Source organism: Canis aureus, chromosome 2 (genome assembly GCF_053574225.1).
Source record: "Canis aureus isolate CA01 chromosome 2, VMU_Caureus_v.1.0, whole genome shotgun sequence".
Taxonomy (NCBI): domain Eukaryota; kingdom Metazoa; phylum Chordata; class Mammalia; order Carnivora; family Canidae; genus Canis; species Canis aureus.
Window position 1 is genome coordinate 18799615 of NC_135612.1, and position 11477 is coordinate 18811091.

General features: G+C 41.3%; 1 protein-coding gene across 6 annotated transcripts in view; it reads right to left on the reverse strand.

Annotated features, from left to right (window-relative positions):
- POLR3G (RNA polymerase III subunit G) overlaps positions 1-11477 on the reverse strand; it is a 104150-nt gene that overhangs the window by 31654 nt on the left and 61019 nt on the right. For 3 of the 6 annotated variants that reach the window (XM_077865332.1, XM_077865326.1, XM_077865292.1), the window contains exons 1-3: positions 11194-11332; positions 3391-3540; positions 127-256 (exon numbers count right to left, since the gene is read on the reverse strand). In XM_077865332.1, coding sequence (XP_077721458.1) covers positions 127-256; positions 3391-3507 — 247 coding nt within the window. In that variant the 5' untranslated portion in view covers positions 3508-3540; positions 11194-11332. Of the gene's footprint in view, positions 1-126; positions 257-3390; positions 3541-6251; positions 6427-10859; positions 10906-11193; positions 11333-11477 lie in introns of those variants that run through there. The other 3 variants (XM_077865317.1, XM_077865300.1, XM_077865306.1) reach the window with 3 other exon arrangements.

Here is an 11477-nt window from a genome sequence, read left to right on the forward strand (position 1 = left end):
GCTTTTTCAAGGTGGTGGATAATTTCTGATTGAAGTAAATCTATCAATCAATCAGCATTAAATGACCATGAAACATTGTTTCATCTGTATACATTCAACTATATAATCAAAGAGTCCAATACCCACCTTGTTTTTCTTCGGGTGTTTCTATATAATAAGGCATTCTTTTCATAGTTTCTCTCAACTCCTGTTTCAAGGCCAGCATGTAATCTTCACCCTCTCCTGCTTTCAGTGGCACTGGTTTATAATCTGTATCCTTTTTAAGAGATAATTTTTTAAAATAAATTTTTTAAATATCCCTTTTTGTCTATAAACAGGAAAATGTTAGTTTTATTGAAAAACTACATTTTACAGGCACTAAGTTTTACAATCAACTGAAAAGATGTTGAGCTTTTGTATTCTTTTTAACCTTTTAGCTTATTTCCTACTTTGCTCTGATTTTAGAGGTAGGAAAGCTGTTTAATTTTCCTACTGACCACACCAATTATTTTGTTATACCGTCTGTTGACCGTGATTACACACTTTAGAAGTTAAGCCACCCAAATGAGAGCTACTGCTTTAGTTTCCTATTAACCTCAATTAGTAGCTGTGGTATTGATAGGAGTAGTAGTTAAAAAAAAAAAAAAAAAAGATTAAAAGTAGCAGCTATTACTTAGCAAGTGGTTATGCTAACCAGGATGTCCTCAATATTCAACATCCATGATCCCATTTAAAGTATCATCAATATTTTCTCTTCAACCATAAATAAATTGTGAAGCAAACAATCTATAAGCTCATATGACATGTAAATGACAAAGCAGGGCTGAATCTACATCTTCATTTTTTTTTTTTAAGACAGTAGAGAAAGAGAGAGAGAGAGAGCATGTACAAGCAGGCAAGGGGCAGAGGGAGAAGAAGAGAGAACAATGGTGCTTGATCCCATGACCCTGAGATCATGACCTGAGCTGAAATCAAGAGTCACATGCCCAAGTGACCAAGCCACTCAGGTGCCCCTCTAAGCCTTCAATTTTAAAGAATTACAAACATGCACATATATGTATATGCACATATATTTTAAAAATATATATTTATTAAAAAGTGGGGCCTCAGGGTATGTAGTAAAGACTTTTTTTTTTAATAAAGATTTTTATTTATTTATTCATGAGAGACACACAGAGAGAGGCAGAGACATAGGCAGAGGGAGAAGCAGACTCCCTGTGGGGAGCCCGATATGAGACTTGATCCCAGAATCCCAGAATCATGACCTGAGCCAAAGGCAGACGCTCAACCACTGAGCCACCCAGGTGTCTCAGTAAAGACATTTCTCAAAAAAAAAAAAAAAGACATTTCTAGTACCAGAGCTAAATATAGGGTACATTTTCAAAATTCTACAACTATTTATTAAGTGCTTACTATAAGCCAAACATGGTTAGACAATAAGAGATACTTCTTACCCTTATGGAACTTACATTCTAGGGAAGAAAAACACAAGATATAAGGAAATAGTGAGGAAATACACAGTTTCAGGTAGTGATAAGTGGCATGAAAACAATGAAGCTGGGTAGAAGAAAGAGTGACCAACTGAGTACATGAAGGTTGAAGGTAGCTAATCTAGACAAGGTAAGCACACATGACCTCTCAAGAAGTCACCTTGTGCAGAGCTCTGGATAAAATTAGGAAGCCATCAGAGAAAGACTTGAAAATAGATGGTTCCAGCCAGGAAAACTAGCAGAGGAAAACGTCTGAGAGAACACAGAGACCAAGATGGCTAGGGAGAGAGAAGGACTGCAATAGGAAAAGTTAGAGAGACATCAACAAGGCCATATCAAACAGAGCCAGTTTGCCAGCAGCAAGGAATTCAATTTAATTCCAAGTATAAAACAACAATAAGTATTAATATTACCAGTGTTTAGAAGTAACCTCACATATGAGAATAGCTTATTTTAATAGAAATCAATGTAGGGACGCCTAAAATTATAAATTTTAATAAATAAAATCTTAAAAAAAAATAAAATAAATCAATGTATAAAGTGACAGTACGCCTATACATGAGATGTTTATTATTGTTTCAGGCTATACTAAATATCAAAAAGGCAAATATCAAGAGCAAAAAATAGACACTCCCTATATATGATACCTACATCCCTAGATACATTTGTTCAGGGTCCTATACTTACATAAATCTTTTTTTTATTACTTATTCTTGACAGACACAGAGAGAGAGAGGCAGAGACACAGGCAGAGGGAGAAGCAGGCTCCCTGGTGGGGAGCCTGTAGTGGGACTCAATCCCAGGACTCTAGGATCATGACCTGAGCTGAAGGCAGACATTCAACTGCTGAGCCACCCAGGCGTCCCAGCTTACATATATCTTTTGACAAGGGATTTTTCCCTTTTGAAATAGGGGAAAGTTGGGCAGCCCGGGTGGCTCAGCGGTTTAGCGCCGCCTTCAGCCCAGGCCCAACAAAGTAGTAATATATCCTTCCATATCCCTTAACAGTTCCCTTTTTTCTCTTTCCTTTCCATTGTCTGTTGAAAGCATGAGGTCATTTCCAGTACAATGCTTCTCCAAATTTAAGGCACATTAAGAATGATCCAAGAATCTCGTTAAAATGCAGATTCTCATTCATCTGGCCGAGAAAACTGCCTCTGAACTTCCAAAAAAAAAAAAAAGAAATAGGGGAAATCTTCTTGGATTGAGAGATATCTGGTTATTTATGATGTTTTTCATTCTTTTATACTGAAGCATATACATACCTGGAAGTGTAAGCTTATGTTTTAAACTAAATGCAAAGTGAAAGCATTAGATTAAACATTACATCAATTAAGTTTACAGCATACTTATTAAATTTAAAAGCAACACTAAATGCAGTAGGAACACTTAGATTGTGAGAAACAACAAAATTCACAATGACTTTTTAAAAATAGAGAAAGAAGAAAAAAAAAAAAAAGGTTGAGTAGGGAATAAAAGACCAAATGGTATTCTAGGGAGCAAAATCAAATTCTATAGATACAAGATGAGAAGAAAATCATTAAGTGAAAGTCTGGTAGAGTAAGGTCCATTGGGGATCATTGTAAAACCTAGCCTGACTTTCAGAAATATTATTTTGATGTTGGAATACATCAAAAATAGCAATAGAAGATGCAGGAATTGAAAAAAAGAATTCTTTCTTAGTTCACATAGTACTGAGTAGATTTGTGAAAAGGTGTACACAGTTTTTTCTGCGTTTTAAGAAAGCAGTGTTAAAATTAGAAGAGGTTCAGAAGAACTGCAGCAGCCAATCACACTCTCTTTTACTTTCTTAGATTTAAATATTACAATGATATCCTATATTCAGTCCTATATAGAATTGTAATTTTCTTTGAAACACGAAAAAACAAATCCTGAAAAGTCCACTTTCCAATGTACTTACGGGAAATAGTGGGGGTGGTTTCAATACTACATCAGGTAACTTTTCACCTCTGCCAAATCCAACTGCCTCAATATTAAAGGTATAAGCTGCACGTCCACGTCCTTTATTCCCAGCCATCTGAATTAGTTATACCAGAAAAGTGGGCAAATTCTGAAAGACATCATATAAAAAAGGAAACCAACATTTTAAAGCAAAATATAAAACTCTGCTCCTTAAGTAGCATGGCCAATTTAAAATACTTCTGGAAAGTAAAACTTGTAAAGAAATAAACATATGGTAGACCAATCTAGTCATGCCTGGCAGGTAAAACGAGGATGGGCTCAACTACGTCATCTTACGCCCTGGGTCAACAGCTCAAAGGGTCTCCTTGGAGGTGCTGCCTGGACCACCGCACAGCCAGCTGATGCAATTCTCTCCACCCCCCCACCCCCCACCCTCCCCCCCGTAATTTGGCATCAAGATCTTAGACATATGTGAAAAGTGTGGACAAGGAAAGGTCTGGCTGATGAAGACAGTCTGCCTTGGTTTTTCATTCAATTTGATGACTATCCTTAGTCACATACACTATCTTAGTCATATACACTTGAGATTTTTAAATGATTTATTTATCCTAGAAATTGAGTGTTGGACAGACTCCTTGAGATCCAATCCAATGTCCTTTTAGAAATGGGAACAGGCTCAAGAGGCTCTGAAGTTTGTTCAGGCAAAACCAAAACTTCTGCAGTTCAGAGAAAAACATCTGAAATAGATTAAAGGTAAGACAAGCCTGTACTCTTCAAACTTTGGGGACAATAGAGATGTCACATACTCAAGTTCTGCACTGAATTTCTGAATCGTCTGAAACACGATTATACTCTAGTGTGAGAACCAAGTCAGCAGCATATTAACAGGGATCCCCATACCAAGGCTCTTCCACTACAAGCCTTCATTTGACTGTAGTGATGATTAGAATACATCCCCTAAATCTCTTTTCCCATTGACAATACTGGGCATCATTCAGTCCTGCAGGCCCAACAAAGCAGTAATATATCCTCCCATATCACTTAACAGTTCCCTTCTTTCTCTTTCCTTTCCATTGTCTGTTGAAAGCATGAGGTCATTTCCAGTACAATGCTTCTCCAAATTTAAGGCACATTAAGAATGATCCAAGAATCTCGTTAAAATGCAGATTCTCATTCATCTGGCCGAGAATCTGCATTTCTAACAAGCTCTCTGGAGCTATCGATGTCGCTGGTTGCAGTCCACAGTTTGGAAGTAGCAAGGCTGTACATTCTCTTATTTCTGAATCTGAACAACTGAATACATGAAATGTGGTTTAATACATTCATCTATTCCCTGTATTTTCTTAATAGGTGGACCAGAGGCTTGCTCAAATTTGAGTTAGTTATTTTGAAACAACACTTGAAAGAGATGCTCTGTTCTTCCTACTGCATCACATTAGGATGCACGCAAAATGTCTCTCTCAGTGATGGTCTCTGGTCAGTGGTTTCGGGTACTGTCAATCCGTTTCATCTAGTATAAACTTCCCCAACAGTTTGTACCTAATGATTTTAGCAGTCATTTGTGATCAGGGTCCAGATTCGTTATTCCATTACAGATTATAAATTCATTCTTTCTATATCTACTAACTGGAATTCTATCAGGATTCAATTCCCGTCACTCACTATTGAGTTACAAATGAAGCACAAGTTGTATTGGAAAGGGACTTATTTTAGTAATCAAGCTCCTTCCATCTGTCCCCAATAAAAGAGAGGGAGAATAATCAAAAGGCTGCGTTTCATTTGCTGAGTCACTCAAGCATATACTAAGCCCACAGAAAGCAGATTTCCCAAGTATGACAACTGCTGAGCAGAAAGACACACCTTCATTCTAAGAAATGAATTGTGGGAGCCCAGTAGGCACGGTTGAGACCACTGGGCTTAATTCTAAGCTGGGATTTGCCACTAACTAAGGATTAAGAACAATTCCAGGTAACATTTCCCAAAATGCCTGATCATGAGAATTACCTGGAGAACTTGTTAAATACACCGAATCTCAAGTCATCTCCAAGTATTCAAGTCTACACCAGAATCTTTGGAGGTGGCTCTCACAAACAGTTGGGAAAACTCATCCCAAAAAGAGAGTACATCAGCTACCATCACTTGATAGAATATCCCTGGAGAAATATCGAACTCTGCTGCCTCTAAACTTCCATATTTATCAAGCACCTTTGGGTGCATAAATTGGTATCATTAGTGAATATACTGCCCTTGGCAGGAAAGTCAATCCTAGCTCTTGAGCCACCCATTAATGATTACATGGCACTCTGGCCTCAGATTCATCTCTTTTTAGTCTGACTATTATAAGTCAGTTCTCCTGGACCTAGAAAAGCTAACAAATTCCTTTTCTTCTCTTGCAGAGCTGAGAGGTATTTCTTAGACTCTAGTAACTGTCTCATAGGGAAAGTGGCTCACAGGTGAGCCCTAAGCCTCAATCTTTGGAATCCTTTGAGTCAACCACTGCCTTGTTCTTTTTTCAACCTCCTAAGCTTCTTGAATGAAGGGCTTTTTTTAACCAACTTTCCCTATTTCCTCGTTATCCAAATCTTCGTCTATTTCAGAGAGACTAATTTCACTGAGGCATTGATTCAACCAATATTGAGCATTCCAGGCACTCTGGCAGGACCCAGAAAGCATCGAATAAAACTGTGTCCCTGTCCTAAGGGCTTATATTTCAGTGCCTGAAAGAACACAAACACATAAATAAGTGTGTAACATAATAGTACATATTCTTGTTGTAGATTGAGTTGTGTCCCCCCCCATCAAAAAAAAAATATGCTGGAACTCCTAAACCCCAGTACCTGAGAATGTGACCTTTCTTACCCAGAAATAAAGTCTTTGGGATGCCTGAGTGGCTCAGCGGTTGAGCGTCTGCCTTTGGCTCACGGGGTGACCCCGGGATCCGGGATCGAGTCTCACATCGGGCTCCTTGTGGGGAGCCTGCTTGTCCCTCTGCCTGTGTCTGCCTCTTTCTGTGTCTCTCATGAATAAATAAAATCTTTAAAAAATAAAAAAATTAAGTCTTTGCAGGTGGAATCACATTAAGATGAGGTCATAGTTGATCCTCAGACGGATCCATGACAGGTGTCCTTCTGAGAGGGAAATGCGGGCAGAGAGACACACACACACAGGGAAAGCACCATGTGAAGATGAAGGCAGAGACTACACGGCTGCAGCTGCAAGTCAGGTACGCCCAACAGTGCCAGGGCATATACGAGCTAGGAGAGACAGCGCAAATCTTCCCTCTGAGCCTCCAGAAAGAATGAACCCTACCGACACCTTGGTTTCGCCAGGATTCCAGACTTCGGGCCTCCAGAACTGCGAGGGAATAAGCATCTGTTGTTTTAAGCCACCCAGTTTGTGGTAAAATGTGATAGCAGCCCTAGAAAATCATCAGTACAGCCCTGAATAAAAAAGAAATCATGGTAAGGGGATAGAGAATAACAAAGGGATATGGTGTGGCTTTTCACACAAGGAAGGGCTTTGTGTGGAGGATAAATCTGAGTAGCATGCTGGAAGAGGCCTGTGAGCCACAGGAGGGAGGGTTGAGACAGAGATGGCTACAGAGAGAAGGAAGAGCAGGTGCAGAGGAAGAAGTCACATGCTAGGGGTGTCTGAGGAACAAAAAACCCATGTCACCAGTGAGGATGAGGGGCAAGGAGAGGTGGGGCAAGGCCAGATCTTGTGGGGCCCTGCGTGAGCTGTGTAGGGGTTTGGCTTTTACCTTACTTGTGATGGGAACTACATTCACAAAGATGCTGAAATGCAAAGGCCCCAGTGATCCCCACTGGTCTCCACCGGTCAAATACACTGGCCTTTTGTCATGCTCTTAGACTTCCAAAGCACAGGGCTCACTGCTGCCTCCTCCCTTTTGTCAGTCCCTCTTTCCTAGGCTTTATTAAAACTCCAGGTTTTGGGACAGCTAGGTGGCCCAGACAGCTAAGCATCCAACTCTTGATCTTAAATTAGTTCTTGATCTCAGGGTTGTGAGTTCAAGCCCAGCGATGGGTTCCATGCTGGGTGTGGAGCCTACTTAAAAAACAAAAAACAAAAAAAGACCTCAGAAAAACAAACAAACAAAAACCCTCCAGGTTTTTCTACCCCACTGACTTTCTTTTTGGTCTACTTCTCTGCTTAAAGCTCCTAAGTATGGATTTCCTTGAGATCCAATCTTTGGTCTTCTGCTCTTTTTGGTCTTCAAAAAACACATCCACACTCAGGGTTTGATGACCTGTCCCATACTATTATCTCCAGCACTGACCTTTATCTTGAATTTCAGTCCATGTTCTCACTATCAAAAGAATATTTTGAAAGTTCTTTAAACTTAAGATACTGAGATCACCTTCTGCATACACCAACTAGCTCGCCTTTTAGGTATTACGTCCCTATATGCCTACCTGCGGTATGTTCTTTCCCAGTCACCAACACTTGATGATATGAAGAAGTGCATCAGTATTGATTCCTCACTCTGTTCCACCCCTCCTATCAAATCTAACAGCTAATTCTTCCTTCCAAGCGTCCCTGCAATTTCATTTCCTCTACCATACTCCAGGGTAAACCCTTCTACCTCCCTTTTGACTGACTGCAAGTTTTGTGGTATCCCTTGTTCTTTTATTTATTTTAATTCATTCTTCCACATTATTAGTCTTAAGGCATGGTTCTGATGATGCTACTCTTCTCATCTTCCCTCTTGGCTACAGAATTAAATCCAAACTCCCTACCCAAGAATTCAGGGCCCTTTTAAGATGGCTGCACCTATCCTCCTGACTCCTTCTATCATCATGTCTTGTTTACCATTCTCTCCACTGCAATCTGCTCCCTCTGTCTCCCTTCCAGACTGTATCCCCTTTCACCTTAAGATCCAGTTTAAGCCCCTCAAAATCCACAACAGTCATTTCATCCCACTGTGCTCTTATAAAGGTCCTCCTGTTACAATAAATGGATTTTTAAAAATTGAGGTGTTACACCCTGCTCCTCTTTAATTCTGGAAGAAACAGAGACAGTACCTCTTTTGGGAAATGGGCCTTTCCTAAAGGGAATGAGCTTCACTTATGTTTTGTTTGCTTATTTCTTTGGCTGTATTAACAGTGGAGATTTTATATTTCCCCACTGTCTAGCATAGTGCTCTCTACATAGCAACAGCTCTACAATTAATGTTAAGCTCTTTCTTTTTTTGTCTGTCATATGATTTCATGAGCAAATCTACCCAAATCAGTCAGCCTACTATTATTACTGTTGTTGTTCTTAAACTTCCAGAACTATAAAGTTGGAGACCTGGATGTACACTGGAATCATCAGAATTTAAAAACAAAATGAAAACACAACAAAACTCAGGCTTCACCCCAGAACAAAAAATAACAAAATCACAATTTCTAGAGATAGGCTTTAGGCAATAGGACTTTTTTTTTTTTTTTTTTTTTTGCATTAGGACTTTTTAAAGCATTCCCAGAGATTATAACATGTAGCCCAAATTAAGAATCACTGCTTCAGATTATACTTTACAGTTTATAAAAGAGGAAAGTGAAGCCCTGAGAGGCTAGCTGACTGCCTAAAGACACACAGGTAATTCCTAACAAAGCCAGAACTGGGTTAAAGCCTCAGGTACCTTTCCCTTGTTCATTCATCTGTATTATACTACCTGAAACACAGGTTCAGGCTAGTTGAAGACTTTTTTAATCCCACAGATGACTTTAATATTTACAAAGAAGCCAATTAGTAGCAGCAAAATTGACTGAATTTAAAAGTGCAAAGTCAGAAGCATCATCTTCCATTTTGGAATGTCTCCTGAAAATTCCTATTCGGAACTGTTCTGAGATAGTGTGATGGGTGTAGTTCAAGCATCCAAGAGCTGAAATGCAAAGCCTATTCTAATCAACTACAAAGACAACCTTGTGGCAGAGCCTGAGCTAATCCCTAAAATTCCTCATAGCACTAACATTTTATGACTTATGCTGTGGCCTAAATGTATTGTCTTCCACATCTCACACTGTCCCTTGCAGATATTAGCTAGGTGAATAAATGTACAAGCAGATGTAAGTAGGTATGGAAGCTGCGGGAAGGCAATGAAAGCCAGGTCACAGTATCTTTCCTGATGAATGACACCTCAATTGCCCCAATCAGAATCCGATAGTCACACTGACCTCCTCAATCCCCTCATCAATAGAAGAACTATTGGCTGTATCTCTCTTACATGTTGCCTGTCCTTCCTTCACCTGCTTTTGTTCAGGCCTTTATCAGCTCTCACCTGGATCTCTAACACAGAACAAATATATTCCCATGGTCAGACTCCCCCTTTCAATCTACTCTTCAATCATCTTTCTAGAACATGAACCTTGATGTGTCATTCTCCTTAACTAACAAAGCTCTGAGTCTGAATTTCTGCCTCTGGCCCCCTGCACACCATACTCTACACACTCTCAACTCTGCTACATCAGCTCTTGCATGTAGCATTCCTTCTGTCTGGAATGCCTTCCTCTCATATCCACCTGAGCAAGTGCCAGCATCATTTAAGATGCTGTGCAAACGATACTTTTCTGTGACCATTTTCTCCACCCAACATGGAGGTGGGTTTTAAGTCCTGCTCAAATACCACTCTTCAACAATCCTTTCCGTTTGTATCCTTATAGCATCTAGTTTTTACTTCCTCTGTGGCATAGATCCCATATTGCTTTACATTGCAAATATTTGCACATAGATATTATCTTCCCTCAAATTCTTGAGAATCCAAATCACAACTTTTTTTTTTTTTTTTTTTTGCCCCCACCCAGTTCTATTCTCACACATCATCTAGTTCAGGACTTTGCATGTAAGGATAGCCCTGCACAGAGTGACTGCAGAGATTCTAACTAGATTAGGAAAATATTCAGAAAAGCTGCATCTTTAGGAGTGTAAGGGAAGACAGTACATCTCTCCTATGAAGGCTTATTAGTAGCTGCCACAATAAGGGTTTTCCTAATTATTTTGTATGATGCTATCTCATGGGTATCTTTATAATTTTTTTTCCTGGCTGAGGAGGGAGGTTAGTCAACTTCTCAAGGGAAATTTTGAAGCCTAACTCGGTGTTTCAGTAGCTGAAGGTAGCTGGTTGGGGACAGGGATTTGGTGTTCAGAGTGGGGGTGATTTCTGAGGCTGGCTGGGCCACGCCCAGACATTATGCACGTTTCCTGGTCTCACGAGGTGCGACTGCCTCCACCTTTACTTAGTTGAGCCTCTCTAACAACTTCCTTTGCTCTCTTTCAAGAGTGAACAAACTAACCAAAAAAAAAAAAAAAAAAAAAAAAAAGAAAAAGAAAAAAAAATGGAGGCTAGGGGGTAGGAATACAGAATCTCATTAATCTCATTTTTTTTTTTTTTGGAAGATCAGAAAAATGTTATGAACAAATCCTGTCCCCACGATACAGGGCAAAGTGCCATGAGTTAAGGCAACGTACCGGGTGGTGTGTCCTCAGGCAGCAAGTCTGCGGCAGGGACTCGTGCCTGAGCCACGATCCCAGAGCCACCAGATTGGGGAAAAAAAAAAAAAAATCTAGCATCAGTGAGGGAGCCTAAATCCCCTTCTAGGTAACTCGCTGCAAGCAGTCCCGGGAAGGGGAAAGGACGGTTTTCTAAGACTTTGAAGACATTACAGGAGAAGGAAAGGTAAAGCCATCCCCCGACGCCCCTCAATCCAGAACCGCTGGAGGGGCTCGCCAGCCCGGACCTCCGCCGCCTCCTCCCCGCGCCCTCTCCACCTCCTCCCAAGCCCTCAAGGGCTCCCCCCGTTACCTGCTCACTAAGCCCCGAGCCTGGGGCAACCGGGTGCAGCCGAGGCGCCGGGCGGCAGGGAAGGGGTGCGAGCCCGGCGCGGGCGCCCGGAGGCCGGAGCCACCTCGGGAGCAGCGCGCCCCGCCCTCCACGCGGCCGCCCGGCCCGGCCCGGCCCCGCCCCGCCCCGCCCCGCCCGCGCCGGCCCCGCCCCGCCCGCGCCGGCCCCGCCCACTGGGCGAGAGGTTTTTTAGCCCCTGGCAGGCGCCGTACCCGCCCCGCCGGCCTCGCCTGACTCTTTCGGCG